The sequence below is a fragment of the Anarrhichthys ocellatus genome, unplaced genomic scaffold (genome assembly GCF_004355925.1).
Source record: "Anarrhichthys ocellatus isolate YVR2014 unplaced genomic scaffold, GSC_Weel_1.0 scaffold6, whole genome shotgun sequence".
NCBI lineage: Eukaryota > Metazoa > Chordata > Actinopteri > Perciformes > Anarhichadidae > Anarrhichthys > Anarrhichthys ocellatus.
The window spans coordinates 9,755,905-9,776,023 of record NW_022280036.1 but is presented as its reverse complement, the minus strand read 5'-3'; the positions used below and the strand labels follow the sequence as shown (position 1 = coordinate 9,776,023).

General features: G+C 39.7%; 1 protein-coding gene across 1 annotated transcript in view; it reads right to left on the bottom strand.

Moving 5' to 3' along the window:
- galnt18b (UDP-N-acetyl-alpha-D-galactosamine:polypeptide N-acetylgalactosaminyltransferase 18b) overlaps window positions 1–20,119 on the bottom strand; it is a 76,929-nt gene that overhangs the window by 13,660 nt on the left and 43,150 nt on the right. The window contains exons 4-7 of the mRNA XM_031846149.1: window positions 18,617–18,800; window positions 17,515–17,712; window positions 15,325–15,439; window positions 512–697 (exon numbers count right to left, since the gene is read on the bottom strand). Coding sequence (XP_031702009.1) covers window positions 512–697; window positions 15,325–15,439; window positions 17,515–17,712; window positions 18,617–18,800 — 683 coding nt within the window. The remainder of the gene's footprint in view (window positions 1–511; window positions 698–15,324; window positions 15,440–17,514; window positions 17,713–18,616; window positions 18,801–20,119) is intronic.

The window sequence follows — 20,119 nt, the reverse complement described above, 5'->3', positions numbered from 1 at the left end:
GTAGCGACCACAGCTCAGAATTCATTAATACAGATAAACTGAGGGAATCTGTTAGTGGCCTCGTGGTTAAGATGCATGCCACATTACGTCAATGTCTCCCTCTCCATTTCCTGTCAGCATATCTACTGCAACCCATCTAGTCGAGGCCAAAAGGTAAAAACATTTCTGCAAAAAAAATGTTGAATGGAAATGAGCTGCTGATTATACATCAGAGTCCCTCAAATGAAAAAAAAATACAACTGCTGAGTGATTGTACTGCAAATGCTAGTGTTTCTTTGTATGAATGAAAATTTCATCAGAAATTCACACGTTAGAGTTAAAAAAATACACAAATACAGTCACATATTTCTAAAACAGAAACACTACGATAATGACACCTTTGTGTTGTAGATGACTACACACAGATAAAAGCTGTATTGTGACAACAATGTGCTACAATGTGGAACTCAACAAAGTTAATACATAAGATATGTCACTTGCACTAATTAGAAAAACAACATGAGTAACTCACCTCCATGGGAATATTCCAGGCCATGTAGACGTGGCTTTTAAACTCATCCATCCACACTTCTGCAACTCTCAGGGCGTTTCGCCGCACGTGAGACGTCAGATCGTCCGTGTAGGGTTTATGAGCACGCTCTATGTGGGCGATGCGAGCACAAGGCAGAACCTCAACACTGCCGCCACACTGCCAAACCTGGTTTCAGACATTACAAATACAAAGAAAGGAGAATGTTGTCATTCATCTATGAGTCTGCTTCAGGAAATCAAAAAGTCACATTACATACACACACACAGACTTAAAAACAGACTGAGGTTTGAGAGCATTTAGGAGGGCCACGATGGCATCACTTCTAGGCGGCTTAAAGCACGTTTTGGCCAACAAGCGGAGGCCCTTCATTATCACCTCTGCAGCCTACTGTATCCTTGACTGTGAGGAGGGAGTCCGTGTGGTGGGAAATGTTAATGTCCCAGTTCACAGGAGGAGCAGACCGAGTGCATAAAAGCCAGTGGCACTGGCTTTTATGCACCTCATATAATGAAGACCTCTGGGAGGATCTAGATCCTGGTGCAGGGATCTCTGCAAGCTCTTCCTGAAAGTAATACATCTATCCAACAAATGGTGAGAATAAAAGACTCTCATGACGACTCAATACAAAATTTTGTAAATGTATTTTGTGTGTATGCGATGACACTTTTCTTTTGTGGCATCATAAGATGTGTAATGTTCTCTTATGTATTCTTTAACAGGCCTAATTGCCCATATCAGTTATTAACATTTCAAATTATTGTGTCATCTTTTGATTAACAGTAATGCATCAAAAAGGATGTGAATTTCTGAGTTACAAAAACTTTGAAGAGAACTATTTGAGAAAGCTCGAAGGGAAATGAATTACGAAATGAATTAGGCCGCACAATGCTGCTGATTAGTATCTGAAGGATTTGAATGGTATCGCAAAGCAATTCAAAGACTCAGCAGAAGCAATGGAGATGTGCTCCTCTATTTACATGCTCTCATTTGTATGGGGTCATCAAAGGAGATGTCACTACCAGAGTCTGTGGAGGATCCTCAGAAACCACTTCAATGTGCTGAGCTTAACATTAGTCCGGGACACCCGGAGTTTCAGTATGAATAAGGTTAAAATCATCCCACTGTGCTGCTCGGTGAGGATCATCTTGTGCAGCTGACATCCTACGTGTTTAAGCAAAAAGTGTAATTTCCATCAAAGAACCTGCTGCCAAAGAACATATACAGTGTTTGGTGCAGATGAGCATCATTAAGGATGATGCGACATGTGGATGTGATCGGTACACCAACACTTTCTGTGGCCACTGAACTGTCAGTCAAGCAGATGTGGCCATAACATGTTGGTGGTTTGTCACTGATAGTTATTCAAGGGAAACTTGCCTTTTCAGTGTTTTTATTAAATATTCTATAGATTTAAAAATCATATTCAAAAAGGTGTTTTTCAGGTTCTTTTGCAACAGTAAACCCTGACCCTGCTGGAGGTCCCACATTTAGAATACACAGCTGGTAATTAGCAGAGCATTATGAACATAATGATCTAACGCGCTATGTATTTACACACATACACCTTGTTAACAGGCTGCAGGACAAGGCTGAACATGTGCAGTATTTCTACAGTGAGATTTCTCTGGGAGGCCATTGATTAAAATCCATCCATATAAAAACCCAGACTGTGAAGCTCTATGATGAACATCATGTATAATTAATTTCCCCAATTTTAAGACGGACAAAGAATTGAGCTCGTCATCTCAGTCTGGGTAGATATTATGTAAGTAATGTTGAATTAAAGGCTCATGTGGTATTTAAATTCAATAGAAACTAGTTAGTTGTGGCAGCTGTGGTGGTGTCCTGGCGTCACACTGAAACTCCAGATTGCTGGCTGATGATATTCTTGTTTGTGTGCCGTTTCCAAAAGCAGATCAATTACATCATTTTACCCACAGTTGAAAAATATTGTAATTACAACAAAGACACCTCAAGTCCAGCCATGCTAACATACAGATCAGCACACTGATCCAACCAAATAGTTCCTGGTTGCAACAGTAGTTGATGCTGAGGACTTTATTTTTAGTTATTTAGTCAATTAACAGAATATGAACCGCCAACTATTTTGATAATTGACTAACAATATGATTCATTTGTCAAGTAAAAAGGTCCAAAATATTGTTGGTTTAATTAAGCTTCTGAGGATTTACTCCCCGAGATATTTAAATCTTGACCAAAGTGGTGGACCAACCCACATTGCCATTCCTGAAGCGGCGCTGCCAGCTTGGAAAAAAATCTAAAAAAAATCTGCTGCGGTCTTATCCCTCCGAACCCGACCAAACACACGACTTTGAAGATTTGTTCAAGCTGAAAAGAGCGAAGTGAAACATTGGAACAATAGTGCCATCATTTTCTAAATGCCACAGTCAATTACAGCTTGTATGCAACATTAGCCCCCCAAAATAATTCTGCCTCCATTCTTCAGTGTCAATTTTCCTTTCAGACAATGAAAAAAAAAAAAAAAATGCCTCCGAATTTTTGTCTGTGACGCCCCCTGCAGTTAACCACTATCCGTCTGCTGCCTATTCTCCGAATTAATCACAAGAAACGGGTCATTACTGTCAACATACAGCAGAAGACTTCCATTACTACGGAGGGCTGCATTGTTATTCCATTCAAAATGTAACATCTTTATACAGTGGGATATTCCTAATAGTGCACTCCTCCTTGGAACCCACCATCTAATTTGCATGCATGACTCATACAATTTCTTAGTGTGCTGCTGAAGCAGAAAGCACGGCTCAACAGCGTCTGCAAAAAAACACGACACGACACTTTACTCCAAGATGGTGGCACCATCTTGGATGAGAGATTTCACCTTCATGCTGTCAAAAAGTTGTAAAATGAAAAGCAAATAAAAAAAAACAAAAAACTTCTGACACTTGGTCCACGTCATTTAGGAGCAGTATTACACTGCACCCACTTCAATACAAACAAATCCAATCACCACTCCACCACTTTTGGTCACTTTGTGTTATTAAAAGTCAGGTCCTCACTCCACCCAGTCTCCCTGACGCCACAATCTCAGTCAGGACTGCACAACCACTCCCTTCCCTTGTAAACTTAAAAGCTCATCTCCTCGAGAAATGCCTCGCGTCCCCTGCTCCCACTCGTATCACACCCCTTTTGTGCCACATCCTCCTGCAAATATGCTCCTGTCTAAATCTGATCTCGCTGTTCTGCCTCTAAGTTATTTTTCTGGCAGAGAAGGTCTCACATTACAGCAGTGTTTGCTCAGATCTATTATCAGGGCTCCATCAGCCTGAGCCTAAGCTAATTTTTTCTGCTGCACTCATCATAATTTGCTTTGGATAAGAGCAAGAGCTAAATACATTTAATGTAAAAGTAATGCAAGTGGAAGTGCTTTGTTAATTTTTTCTGTCTACAATGGTGCCAGTTACCAAGCAGGGCGTCTACAGGCTTAATGTGGATGTTGATGGTAGTTCGCAAAATCTTTGAGGACATGAAGCACAGTAATGATGCTGTTTTATGGAGGAGCAATATGTTAATTTGAATTACAAAAAATACAATCTCCAGCTTAATAGTTAGATTTTCAATCTACTTAATCATTTTGTGAACTTTTTGCAACCTCGTTTGTGTACGGTTCGCTGCTTTAAAGTAGTCCACACTAAATCTATCTGCAGACTGTCAAACGCTCACCCCCTGCAGGCTTGAAAGGCGACTGTAACATGTCTTCTTTTTTTTTTTTCTTCACTAAGAACAGCATCAGCTTTAAGTCGTGTCAGTTGCAATGGATTCCAACATTTTCACGGCCAAAGAAAGGATCAAGGCAAACATAAAATGTTTCAAACCACATTTCTCTGCTGCTTATGCATGTCCCCGGTATTGTTAGACTGGCTAAACACAAAGCTTCTCTGGCTATTTCCAACAGGAGCAGTGTATTTGCACATTTTACCCTAATATGAGGCTACCCATTTATCCCTATGCTCGATTATTATGGAGAGACTATTTTCATATCCTAGCTTAACAACTGTAACTAGGTATACAGCAAGTGTGTGAAGCTCTGAAATTCTCCACAGGTTGAAGCATTGTGCATGGGGCTGTGTGGTAAGAGCCGTTATTGCCTCAGCAAATCAGCCACATTGTAAGAAATGGATTGTGTAAGCGGCAAATGTTAGCATGCCCAGCTAACTATCTCACTACCCACAGTAGTAACCTTGTGTTACTTCCAAGGAAAAGAGCGAGCGTACACTTAGCTAATAACATTTTGTGTTTGTGAGGATGTACATTTACGTTTTGGACAATGCAGATTCAGGACCAACAGATCCACAGTGTGGGTTTAGGCTCATGTTAGTGGCTCTGTCACACTCTTTTTTTTGGCAACCTGGCAATACAAGAACAATGCAGCTCCTTTATTTCTTTGTAGATCTTCAGCTGGTGAGGATGCTGACTTTGTATCTGGGATATGTAGCTTTAACCTCGGTCTGATGTCAGTACAATATAAAGGAAGTTTTCATTTTAAAACAAGTCAGCTGAAAACTGAAAACCAGCCCACAGTGATATCAAAGACAGGGGTAGCAACAGTAACTAAGGAGAGTGGAGCCTATTGAATTGTTACCCCCTCATTATCATTAATAAAATACCCCGTTATTACACTGGTATATTTCTGACCATTATCACCTTGTTACAGAAATAAACCCTAACATTATCAAGTCACAGTGATTCCCTATTTCACTACATGAAATGCTCTCATTATTAATTTGTTACTACTGAGTGCTACTCTCACAAATGTATTTCTGAAAAGTATTTTACGATCCCTATAAACAATCAATCGTGAGAGAGACACAGTATATATTAGTTTGCAGTCCTTCTCTGAGAGATGTTGCGCCTGAAGGCTGGTGAACAAACTTGACACCAGAGGATTCAAAAAAGAGGATATCAAGCTGGAAGGACTGAGATCTGGAGAACCATGCATCAGTCATGCTGTGAGTCATCACTGCAAGCTGGATGTGGGGATATGATGAGGTAGGGTGCATTTTCATTATAAACATCGTGCTCCTTAATAAAAGCTGACTGACATTTGAATACCACTAGATATAAGGATATGATAGGAGCCCAGCATCGTTCTTTTCCTTTAGCAGGGTACCGCAATGAAAAGAACAATGAACAGGTTCAGTTTTTCTAACAGTCTGCTCAGTCATTACATCCAAAACCAAGGCAGTATCTTCTGGATGAGACGGTGTGAAATATCAATTAAATACAGAAATCTAATGAAACATGGCTGCCAAACTGGAGTATACAAATTGTATGAATATATGACCAAAACCTCCTTTGATAGTTTAGCATGAAACATGTGGACCAATGATGTTACAAGCATCCTCATGTGGAAATGTGGCCCCACCTTGTTGATGATAATTGTCAGACTTGAAAAGAAACGCAAAAGAAAAAGAAAGACACATTTCTGCAGCCTCCTGACAGGATGAGCCAAACCTCAGGAACATTTTGCACCATATACAGTATGTCTTTGATTTATGCTGCTTAAGGAATTTTCATTTCATACCTGTCTGTGTATCCGGTCAGTGTATCTATCTGCTTTCACCTCCCTGCACCACCTCCCCTGTACCCCCAGAAACCCTAACTGGCTTTAAAATAACCCTAATATTTCCAACTGCATTCATTTCACATTTCCTCAGTATTTTTTGATGACAAAAGCCTTCACATCAAAGCAAAGACTCACTTTTAAGGTAAAGCTGAGCTTCCTCTTTTGCTGCCCAGAGCTCATTGAAGCAGTGCAGAGAATTGCCGTGGAGTTTCCACTGTATGTGTATCAACCCGCTCTGTCTGCTGTCTGAAAAGGTACATTTCCCATCCTCTCCACAGAAGCAGTTACAGGCAATCCTAAAACAACTTGTGGAGAAGGAAAGACACAATATGTCTCCACTGCTGTCCTTCAGCTTTCAGAAACACACAGTTATGATTGAACAGAGTCACACAGGTGATGTAACTTGACAACATCATTATCCGAGTCATTTCCCATCATGCGCTGACAATTTTACATACTGATCTCGTGTTTGAATAAAACTTGTAACGGCAATCTGGTCCAAGAAAACTACAATAATCATCAGACAATACATTAAGTCTGTTCAAACTTTCAACTTCCTACACTGTTAATATCCTGCAAGACCACTATGTGCAAAAAACCAGCAGATATATTAACTGTTTCTGTCCACATTACACTTACAAAAATGCTAAAACAAAAACAAACACTGGTTCTAGCTTCTCAAATATAAAGATTTGCTGCTTTACTTTGTTTTACATGACAGTAAACTGAACAGGACATCTTGGGAAAGGCATTTTCACCATTCTCTGTCATTTTATAAAGGTCTCTAATAATAATGAAAAAATAATCATCAGATTAAAGGATAGTGAAAGTAATCCTTTGTTGCAGCTCTACAATAAACCTCTTTAGGAATGCTAGTCAATTCTTCTGTCCACCACTTTAGAAAATATCTTGACAATCAGTCAATGTGACAGTCAAATGTGACAAAATAATTGCTTCAGTGCTGTGAGCACTCGAAACAAATTTCATTCATCTCTATTGCATTTGAGTGGAGGCAGTGTTCGACACCCATATCTCAAAACCAGGACCAATTAAACCAAAACTATTAACATGGCTCAATACTTCTAGAAGTAAGTGAGAAGACATGTTCGTTTTTTCTGCAAATTTAGAGGGCTAACCAACCCTCTAAATCCCCCAAAAAATCCAAATGCTGATTGTTAATTTGACATGGGAAATTAAGCCAGGCTGCCTATTTTGAAGGTACATGTTCTACATGGCCATCCACCATCATTTTTATTTTTGCTGACCCTCACTTGGCTCTGAACGGTGTCCTTGAACATAAATCGCTAATGAAGAATAAATGCATATAAATGTAATTTATAGGAGACGGGGCTGCAGTAATGCATGCAGACAGCCATGTGAAGAGTCATAGCCTTGCATTATTAATGTACCACTTACCATCACATTCCATCTAACTAGAAACATGGAGTTTTCTAGAAGGGAAGAGATGCCAATGAGTTTCTTAATTGGATGTTTGTGTAATCTAATTATCCAGGGACTGTTATTTTAGCCTAACTAGCTTTATTCTTGTAGTCTTCTTATTTTTACGTCATATCTTTAGCAGTCTGTTTATTCACTATCTATTAAAATGACAATAATTTCTTTGAGATTTAAATGTCTCGATAGGATACTTTACATTTACATCGAGTAGTCCAAATTCATCCTGAAATGCCACAGTGTTTTCTTCCAAACGGAGAGCGAAGGCAGCAGTACAATACATATTCAATACAAGGTATCCAACCAATTCAATAATTAATACACAAATCAATACTAAAGTAACACAGCATAAAACAGTAGGTTTGCACAAACAGCTTAACTTATACCTAAATGAGTTGACATCAGTCAGGCTTCGAAACCACATGTTTCCCTAACCCACCCAACACAAATTCCCATGCAATGCATGAACAACTAAAACAAACAAGATGGGTATTCAGAACCTGCGGTAGATCAACTCAACCGATTCACTAGTTACATTTAGGACCAGCTGCTACTCAGCCAGCAGGTAACCCATTCCACATAACTGTTAGTGGATGTAAAAACGAGTACTATAATACTCTCTCGCCCAGTCTGAGGGGATAAAATGAGCAGGGAGAACTGGAGTTCATCAACAGCTGCCAAAAACAATTATTAAAACGTCCCAAAGCTTTATTCACCTCTGCATATTTACAAACTGGAGACTAATCCATATCCCTTAAAGATTTTGTACCTCACCTAGTGTTGTACTAAAGAGATCTGACTTTGATTCAGTTGTGAGAATTAAATACAGGCTTCTGAATCTTCTGTTTGCAGAAGATAAAATAACGATCACTTAGGCCGCAGTCAATAGCCCTGCTTTTTGAAATTTAACAGCGCTAACAGTACAAACTAAGGTGAAAGTGCTGACAGCCCTAACAGTGTTTTCTTAAAGGGGGACCCACAGGGTGGGGGCTACGCTTCCACTACGACGTTGTCAGTTGGTACAGCATTATCAGCTAACCAGTGGGGCCCGATCACGTGCACTAAAAACACCATCTCCTTTGTGGTTCCTGTCTTTCCCTAATGGCTGTATAGTTTTCTAATTCTATCTCAGCATTATTAACAGAGCTGTTGAGCCATGTTTCCAAAAACATAACACCGCAACCTTGCTTGTGCTGAAACGTAGTCAAATCTCGTCTATCTTATGAAAAAGACTTCAAGTGAAGGATATGCAGTGGACTGATTCTATCTGCAGAAGTAACAGTATATAAATAATTTTACTCTGCAGTGACAAGTATCTCTTGGCACATCTGTACTGGGGAAACCCCACCAGTGGCAACCACTTGAGAGCTGGTTATTACCAAATATCAAAAAGCCTGCAGTCCTCACACCAACAAGCAGTCTTGCTGTCTTGACGTGAAACTGAACCAACAGAGAGCTGAATATCTTTTTGACTAGGGACTTGATTTATTTTTCAATCGAAGCAGCTTCCTTCCTCCACACAAGTGTCATCAGCACAAGGAAGTGTAAATGTGAGACAAACATTCAAACAGGTTAAACACAACTCCCTGCACACAGAATAACACCTTCGGGGGGTGAAACATTTCACACAATCATCAAACAAGTTCTCCACAATAACCTTTATAAGCTCCCTTCTGTATACACAACACAATGAGATATTTTCAATAAAGCATTAATGAAACCACCAGATTTTGCTGATGATAATAATTAATATTTGACGCTAAATTTTCATACTTGAACTTGAATTTTGTTGTTACCTGGAGCTGTGCGATTTTTGCAGAGCGTGCCGCCTTCTGCAAGATGTTTATTTGAGGGGATAAATATGTAAATCAAGGCATATCCACTTTCATATCACAAAGCAATAAATAACTGTATGCAGGGTAGAATAAACCCATGAATAATACGTTATCAGATGGAGATGGCTCAAGAAAGATTGTCCACTGATAAATTCAGAGATACAGAAAGAAGTGTGAAAAACGAAATAAGGTTAAGATTGCACAAAGCAAATACTGCGCACAAAAACTGGTCCCGCAGGTTTGCCATCAACCAGATCTGTCACATCTGATCCATCCTCTCCATGGGAATCCACGTTGACGTTTCAGTATTTACTCTGTGTTACTGAAGCTGCCATCTAGAGGGTTTCTTTAAAAACCGCACTATGCCACAATGTGTTCAACCTCACCTGGTCCTCCGATATCACTCCAATATCATTTCAATATCACTCCCCTCCTGTCCATGGCAATACGTCCGTAAAGGAAACCACAACATCAGCTTCATCTTTTAAATAAATCAATCAACTCAATAACTATTCCGACAGTAGGATGTAATAGTGCCTGGTTTTAAATTTAAATTAAATCAGCTGGTATAGTGAAATATAAAAACAGTACTTAAGACTTATAAAAAACAGAAAAATATTTGATGTAGTATATTTGATCAAATCTATATTATATAATATCTAGATAGATTTAAGTCTTTTTAGTCACACTTCAGAAACGTCCTTAAGATAACGTTTATTGATGTTAATACTATAACGATAGCTTTGTCTGTAGTAATGTGGAGTGACACTGTGGTTAACTATGATCATGATGCTGCTGTAATACAGTTATAATGTCAAGCTTTATTTGTATAGCACTTCTCAGAAACAAAGGTTAATAATGTGCTTTAAAAGCAGCACAAACAAAGGTCAGCAATGTACTCTGGAGCGCTGCCATGTAAAGCCGTGTAGGTGATTAGAACACTTTTAAAATCAATTCTAAAAGAAATGAGCCAGAATAATGAAGCTCATCAGAGTGAAGTTAGTGGACTGTTTGTTCGAAGTCGGGCAGCTCATAGCTGTGTACTGTTAATATGTCTCTTATATAAATACTTATTCTTTACAGTACATTATAGGAATATTACAAGCCTCTTTCTGGTCGCTGTGAACCGTTTGAACCATTGTTAGAATTGAATTACCATTCTAGTAGCATTACTATATTTAACTAAGCCTGCTTTATATTGCATGAAGCGGTGACATTTCTTATAATTATACTAGAGGGCTCCTGTACCATTCACATTACCTCTGTCGGACAAAAGACTTTCTCATTGATTGTACTTTTGGTGTGAGATTACGCAGCAGGGTTCAATAGATTTTCAGCATTAAACTCTCTGCTCTTCTACGTTTACAGTCTCAGCATCATTACAGTGCAACTTTTGGACCGTGTCCTCTGTGATTACACAGAACTCTTAATCTTTTGTACCTTTCAATTGATGGAAAAGGGCAAAACAGCAGATTTTAATGTAACTTTAGAATCTTTGTGTCCATGTGTGCATCAACGAGAGACGGCTCATCAGTCATTTATTCATGGTTACTGTTAATGCTGAGTCAACTTAGTCATGTCTTCTGTTTTAGTTTCAGAAACTTGAAATGTGCTTAAAAATAAGCAATAAACTGCAATTAAGAGACTAAAGTTAAGTGAGCCTGTTTTAAAAAGCTAACAGGTATATTTAGGATAATTAGATATACAAATATTCATCATGTTTTACCACTGCTGTGAGAATGTTGAATCTAAATATGTATATTTGTATTTGTGCCCTCAATCGTATTATATGTCTGTATACTTGCATGAATTGATTACATGATGAAAATGATTCTTAATTGGCAGTTGTTGTCATCTTTCAAGCTGCCAAAGTCTGATTATTGACAATACTGTAATGTTACGTATTATAGCAGAATAATGTGCCACTGTAAAGACCTGGTCCTTTATTCATTCTTTGTGTTATCTGAGCTTTTTTACATTGCTACTTAAAATGCTCAAGCGGGTAATAATACATGTTGCTTATATTGAATACGAATTGCATATATTATGGTGAAATCTAATGTGTAAATCACCATTATGACAGTAATGGCGTTTTAATGCCACTTCCATAAAAACTGTGCACAAAGCCCATCTCATAATTGTTTTTCACAGCCCTCAATGATCCTCATTTCTCAACTCAACCTTCCTGGTACTGGTTGAGAGCGATGATGTCTGCTTTTGTGTTTTTGTGATGCATTGTTCCATGCTGTGCTTCACTGGCACAACACCCAGTATTCACAGGTGTTTTGGGAGATCCTTTGTATTATAATTCTGTTTCAGGGTCCTGTCCAATTTGCTTTCTGTTCCACCATACAATCTGACATGAGTGATTGCTTCACAAAACTATATCTTAGGCTTTCTTGCACATCTATCTAAAAAATCAACACACTGTGACTTGAAGCTCAGACAGACAGTCAGTGCTGTAACTCTGCACTGTGTTTTATAGTGGACAAGGGCCAAGCTTCCCGGGATTATTTTTCGGCAATTTACTGCCACAGATGGCATCATCATAAATTCCCTGCATTCACAAGGTCTCTTTTGGATAAATGCTCAGGACTAAACTCCAAAGAAAGGCTATTGAAAGTGCAACACATACACTTTGGTCAGCAGATGAATCCGCCAGCTGATTTATGTGAAGTGCTCTCTCACGCTGCCGCCATTGCTGCGGTGGTAGAATCAAACAAATGCATTGACCGTCAGTGAAGCCTCAGATATTTGGGTTGATCACGGTTTCCAGCTGCCCCCTTTCCTACAGATGTAAATCTGATAGTTTTTCAGTCTCATATCAGTTGCTTATGACACCTTTAAGGGTGAAAACCAGTAGCTGTTTTGTCCAATGTCCACAACAGGCTGGAACCCTCAACCCAGATTCATCTCTAGGAAAGTGTACGAATTCTACATTCACATTTACTCACATAAGAATATAATCACATGGCAATTTATGAAACACTGGAACACTGTGTTGATATGTACCCTTCAAAATAAAAGTCTGCTAAATTCCCATCAGATTTTATAGGGATTTCTAAAGCCTTGTTGAGCGCAACAACACATACACCACTACAATAGCATAGTAGAGTTAGGATACCCAGGCTGGGTCGGGTTTGGACAAATATTTAGAAATGATATCCGGGTTTGGGTCGGGATCGGCCCACTTGACATGGTGCTTCAAGTTCTTTAAAGTGAAAATACAGCGTACAAATAAATAAAAAGGCTGGACCTACTGTCTGTGATGGCCTTGTTCAGTGCTGGGGTTTGTTATTTGAGTGACTGCCAGGCCACTGACGGGGTAACAGACTGAGTGCTTAAGCTTACATTAACTCCGTCGGCCTGGGGCAGTTCAGATATAAAAAAAATTGTTTGGGTCGGGATCGGTTAATCCTCTCTTGGACTTGGGTTGGGTAACAGAAATATACGTCTTGAGCAGCACATTAATGCATACAAGGATGTAAAGAGCACATGGACACATAAAATGAATACATCATTTGTGACATAATGCCTCATCAGAATGATAATTCTTGTACATTGTGATAGAAATATTCAGCTTCCACTTTGTGACCAAATGTGAACAGAGAGCAGCGGTTCATTTCACCCTCACACTACCCAGGACATCCCTTTCAAGCCTCAGCCAAAGCCTGTAGCTGTTGGCCTGGTTTGAGTGTGTCTCCGAGGATCCGTCAGCAGCCAGTCTGTGCGCTGGCAGGTGGTCTTAAGGCATGACCAATACGCTGCAGACAGACAGACCATGCTATGGGACTGCTAATCTGGGGCCAAGCCAAGGTCCACCAGCCTTGTGCTGTAGCTCTCAGCTCTCTGTGTCACCCTCTGTTGCAAAAGCTTTACTGAACTCTAAACTACATTAACCTCCAGGCAAGGGCGAGTTCCTTCAGTCCAACACAAGCAAGCAAGTAAACAACACGAAGTGTTACAATGAACTGAAACTACAGAGCAATGAAGCACAGTGATTAATCAAACTGTTTATACATAGGGATAGGACCCTGGTTTATAATATATGTGATAAAATCATCAATGTGTCCAGCTATAAAGCAATCATTATTATCAGGCCCAGGAATTCTAAAAGCATGTAATTTCTGGAGGAAAATGACTTATGGGACGAATCTGCCTTTTTCTTTTTTTTTTTACAAATGATTGCATCTCTGTCATTAGCGAGGATGGATCTTTTCACATTCAGCGCCCTGGCGTAAGCTTGTCTCCATTTCCTTCTCACAGTGCAATCTAGTCAGTGTGAAGCTGAGGAGGAGTGGTCCCTAGCTTCTTGCTGTTATTGAAAAGGCTGATAGCTGCATTAATGTATGCTATCATTAGGTTTCCCTGTGGAGGCTCGTTCTTTCTCTGGCCCATCTGCTTGTGGTACCGCTCAACTTAACAGTACATCACACCAACTGATATTCATCCAAGTCAGCATTGGTGATGGTGTACAAATTAAGTATAGCACTGTGAGAGGACCGCAACACAAGTACGTACACAGTGCGTCTATCTGCTTTGAACAATGTTGGCGCTCTCTTCATACATCACTGCTAATGTTAACGATGACTTTGAGTCCTACAACTCTCAAATGTGCTTCAGTTGGAGCACCAGGGGATTAAAGTGATCAGTCAGACTTCAGAATGAATTAGCAGTGATTTGTTAAAAGGTTAACTTACTCCACTGTGTTGTTCCCGTCAAAGCATGTAAGTGTTGTTATTAATTTGGTTACAAATCCCACGAAGAGCCCAAAACCAACAATGAATTAATCATAGTTACAAATATTGTCTATGTAGCCAAAGCCTGATATAGCAACAGTGCCACTATGGCCTCCATTCTTGTCAATGAACAATGCTGCTATTGACAACAAAGAAATACACATGGTAGGTAATTAATGCAGATTCAAATACCTCTAGAGCCACTGTATTAGAAATGTACTACTTTTAGGTCACCAGAGAAAATTAAAAAAACACATACGGTATATTAAGGATTTTTACTCCTGGCAGTGTGGAGAGGGCTTTGACGAGTTTCATGTTGGAAAATAAAATTTACAGACAATGTAATTAATAAAATCCAACCATTATCTGTGGCTGCATATCCTGTACACAAGGTCGCGAGGGCTGGAGCCGCGGAGAGACAATGTGCATGCTAGACAGGATGCCAGTCAATCACACTTAGCTAACCTACAGGCAATTTAGAGTCAACAATCAAACTGACCTGCAGGATTTTGGACTGTGGGAGGAGGCCGGAGAAGAGGAGAGCATGCGTACTCCACACAGAAGGGCTCAAGTCGACTGGCAGCTTCAGTACTGTGGTTTACGGTACTTTGACTCAATCCCACATACACATGTCCTGGTGCTGTAAATACTCACTAGAGCACCAAAGGTGTATTCATCTGCGACTAAAAATAGTCCCAAACAATTGCACTATTTACTGCTGTTTGAGTAACGTCTGCTAAAGACTGCAGTAAGTATATAGAATAAAACTATATACTTATAAGGTTCAAAGTACTGCTGATGAAGATCATGTGATATGATCAGAAGCTTCAGAACAGCTGCTAAATGGACCTTGATGTTACATTGTTTAGTCAACGATATATTTGCTTTTGTCTTCAGTAGGAACCAATGGGCTGAGTGTCGCTGTTGGCTGGACATCCTACATTCTTTAAAGCTCTACTTCTCATCTCTTAACTAACTGTCGTTCCACTGCACACCATTTTTAAATGAGACTTTTTCAATGAGCTCAGTAAAAAAGAAGACATTGTGGCTCAGTGACCTTGCTCCCAACAGCCATTAGGTGTCATTATCATAGTTAATTTAGCATACTTTACCTGGATGAACAATGGCCCATGGCCTCGTTGTGACATTATTACTCACCCTGATGCCCAGCTCCACATTTTCTCCCCCGTACACCTCCATCCCCTCATCCAGCAAACCGATCTCCTCAAAGTACAGCCTATCCACCACGAAGCAGCCAATCAGGGCCGGGCTCCTGGGGGGATAAACGATTATGAAGATCAGTTTGGTTTTGTCTTTTGCAGGTTGTGTTTGCTTGGCACAGTTGCTATAGTAACAGCAAGGAAAAGAAGAAAAATGTGATGTTGACAACATATGACTTGCTCATGAATGCTACACAAATAACCTTTTAGCAGGGTGTAGCATTTGTTACTTAAGACCAAATTGAAGTCTAGTACATGGCTAGACCATGTATGGTCAGTGCGCTAAATTGTGGATTTTTACAGGGGTAGCTAGTGGTCATGTCTATAATGTGAATTCCTGTATATTCAATGCTCATGTTCAATTGTCTGTAGTGGTCCCTGGATTATTTGTTGTGAAAATGTACTGAAGTAGCATATCACATGACATGGTTAAGCTATGTTTAAATCAAATAATTGAGTACTGCTTTAAAGGTGGAGTCAGTGATTCTGGAGAAAGGATTATTTGAACTCATCACCCAAACAAATAACCCCCTTCAGATTTACTGCCCCTCACGCTTTCACTGCCTTCACCTTAATACATCCATGGCCTTTACGTTGTCCTGTGTACGAACACCAACACCTGTTGCTGATTGGCTGGAATAGTGTTGTGTGACTCGGTTCAAGCCACTTTGTTTGTTTCCCATTTACAGATGCAGGACTGTGAATGAACACCAGATCATTTTTCAGCACGCGCACACAACGGACAGCTAGCTATTAGTAGATATTTGCTAAATTCGACAAAAAGTGTATTGGATTAGAATTGCATCTTTAATTGAATAAATGCAACAATATAATCTGTTATTTTCAACACACTGTTCTGGATTACTCATCTACAGTGTTATTGTCCTATTTGAGTCACGGTGGACAGGCAGTGGTTTGCATTACTTTGTTAAACAGACCAGGCCTAGTTTGCATCCCATGACAATAACGAACATGCCCACAGCCTCAAATGTTAGTCTTACAGAAAACATAGTAAGATAACTTTCCTGCTTCAGCTTCCAGACTGTGGTTGGGAACCACAGGGGAGACTTTGTTCTGCCTCCAGGGCCGAAGTCGATGCTCACTTTACTCAGCAGTTGAGAAGCGAGACGCAGGAACTTGGGTCTAGTGTTGGAAAGTAACTAAGTATATTTACAGAAGTACTGTACTTTAAGTATAATTGTGAGGTACTTGTGCTTAACCTGCGTATTTCCATTTCATGCCACTTTAAACTTCACCTCCAGTACATCTCCAGGGTAATATTGTAATTATCTGATAGCCAGTTACTTATTACTTTACAGATTAAGAATTTACAAAACATGTGATAAGTTCATAAAATATAATACTGTGTTATTAAGTATTTAAAACGTATTCCACCTCCATCGGCTGTAACATTAAAATGCTGTTTATGTGTTAAATCATCAGTATAGTATTCCTCTATAAACTCTCAGAAAGGGGCCATTCTGGCCAAACATGTACCTTTACATAACCACTTTATGTACATTTTGCTGTTAATACTTTTGTGCTCTTACTTGAGTGAAATCTTGAATGCAAGACTTTTACTTGAAACAGAGTATTTTCACAGAGTGGTATCATTACCTTTACTTAAGTAGAGGACCTGAATACTTCGTCCACCACTGCTAGTGTCTTGTGGAGCTGCAGCATTTATTCATGGACAAACTGAAACCTACATTTACTGCCACTTCACAAATTTACTGCTAGTTTCCTCTCTGCCCTGATCGTCAACATCTGTCTGTTCTGAGAGCATCCCCGTCACTCTCTGGACTCGACCAGACACAGCCCTACTCGTACAACACATGCATCAAAATGACCTACAAATATACGATTGAAACAGAATGTTTGAAACACATATAAAGGGAAATACAAACTGATACAGAAAAAAACAGAGCAACAAACGCTCTGGGCAGCAACAAACACCAGCGGATCAGATGGTTGATCACTGTAGCAAAGACGTCACCAGAGGAAACACTGTTGCGTAGCACCTAATAATTATTTTTGGGCTGGACCCTGCTTTGCTGCGCTCCAGCAAAAAATATCATATAGTTTCATCATTTGATTCAGGCTATCAAGACATGTGGTGTTCACTTACTGGATTGGTGCACTCTTGTTGCCATTGTGCAACCAGGACTTGGGTGGATTGAGGTAGCGACACCACAGCTCCCAGTCGAAGCCCTGGGCAGACAGCGGATACTCTTCAATCTCAAACGTGTCGTACTTGATGTTGTCAAACGATGGCGAGATTATGCGGGTTCTGTCTTCTTTAATTCTCTGCAGAATGGGTTCAGCCCTTCAAATATGGAAAGACAAAGTCATTTGACTAAGTATTTGTTCTGACAGGTTTTCTCCATTACCTTTGTGTTCATGCCTGTCATGTAACCACACTTTTTAAAAACCAATTTCACTGTTTCAAGATGAATTCAATCCAATTTATTTGTCTGACAAACCATTATTCCCCATCTGATAAGATACAATTTTTCACTCAAAGTATGAAACCATAAACATGCACAAAACACTACACTAAAACTACACAATACATTTCGCTATTTTAATGTGCATGTGGCAAAAGGGATCAAAATTGATTTATGTTCTCCGTCTAAATACATAGCAAAACATTTAAGACGGCCTGTGATGTTTTTGCCACAAGGAAATGTATTCAAAAGACTGTAATAAAAACATTTAAAGAAAAAGTTCTACATGTTGGGTAATTTGTTTTCTGATTTGCTTTCTTTTTGTCCGTGCGATAAACATGAAGCTACCACAATACATACTCCTCCTGTATGTTGTTACCTTCCGTCTGAGCCATGCTAGCTGTTCCCCCTGTTTCTAGTCTTTAAACTAATTTATGATAACTGGCTGCATAATGCAGCCCTATTGTTGGCAAGAAAGCAAATAAGAAAATTCCCAGAATGTCAAAATATTGCTTAAAAAATATATATTTATGGATCAACATAGCAGAAACAGTTTACATATTTACATTTAGACATTTTTAAAATGAGGAATTAAAACCGTCTCAATAATAGGAGAAGTTTATCTTGATTTGGGAGAGTGCAGAGAAAAAGAGCCAAGCTACAGTCTTTGTTTTTAAATGAGACAATTTTCCGTAAACCCACACAGAGTGATGTGACTCAAGAACCAGCGCTTTTGTGTTGAGCTGAGCTATCCTCATGCCGCTCTCGTTGCGAGTGACTCACCAGCCAACGTTGAACTCGACGTGGGCATCAAACAGGGCAACAACTGGGGCAGTAGCAGCCCTCCACCCGCTCACTCTGGACCGGATCAGACCCTCCTGCTTGGCATGACGCACCATCTTGATGAATCCTGGATGCTGTCTGTTAGTCTCAGACACAAAATCCTGCAGCTTCTCTTTTAGCTCATCTACAAAACACACACACACACACACACACACACACACACACACACACGCACACGCACACACACACACACAAATTTTACATGAATATCTGAAGAGTTTTTGAAGATCCCGTATGAGACGAGGTGAGTGAAGTTGTGAGCAAATTCCCACCCACAAGACGCCATCATGCCCTCCTCCAGTGGGCAGTATTTCATTGGTAGGAGGCCAAAAGTACTCGCTGCTTCACTGCTTTGATCACTGGACCAAAGAGGCAGCAGCTTGAGCCAGCACCGCAGACCGTCATAAGGCTTCAGTCATAACGGGATTTTTGCAATATTGAGGAATTAGACTGCAATGCTTTTTAAAACACGGGGGAAGGTGTTGGATGAAGTCCGTCGGGTCCAATGTTTGGCTTCAAGGTTTACCTCTGTTATTACTCAACTATATGTTTTATGATGAGTCATACCCTGCAGGATGAGAGTCATTGCTACTTATATGAAAAATAATCAAAGTTCTCCCCACATGTTATGAGTGGTAGCAACATTTCTGCAGATTTTCCCAAAAATACAGTAAATTACAGCAATGTATTAGAGGTTCCCCTTGTAGTTCAACAAGAAAAAAATGCAAGCTAAGACTGATCACTGTTTCTTTAAAAAAGGCCACACTTTGGAGGAAGTGTGAGATGTCAGAAAGTGAGTGAGCAAAACCACAACTCTAGATCGTATAGGCCTACTATTAACTATAGTGCTGGAAAAAAAATTAAACTTTCATCATCCCTTGTACAAACCACCTCTGGCTGTGTTCTCACTATTTCACTTTTAACTGCCGGTACCTTTCGAGTTTAAAGGGAATTGGAAGCAGTTGCAAACAGACAGAAAGCATCCACCGTGAAATCATGCTGTGTCTGGCTTCTTTAGAGGCAGGGTGAGTCGATTTATAAAGTCGAGAATGGTTTGATATTCCAAATGCCTCTAAAAAATGGAAAATAGTTATGTTGGAGAAGTAGTTCATCTGATCATTTACAGAGACTGCATTTTTTTAGTTCACATATGTATCTTTGATCAACTCCACAAAATATGATTAAAGAAGCATTTTTTCCCAAACACGCACGGATTCTGTACGGTCCCATCACACACTATATGCACTTCCTGCTTCAGCACTGATTTATTTGAATGCACATTTCTATATATTATCCAGCAGCCTTATTTTCTTTGCAAACACTTCACCTATTTGCTGTAAACAAGGCTCACAGCAAATATCAATCAGTGCATCTACAACAATGAATGTAATATACAGTGGGTACGGAAAGTATTCAGACCCCTTTACATTTTTCACTCTTTGT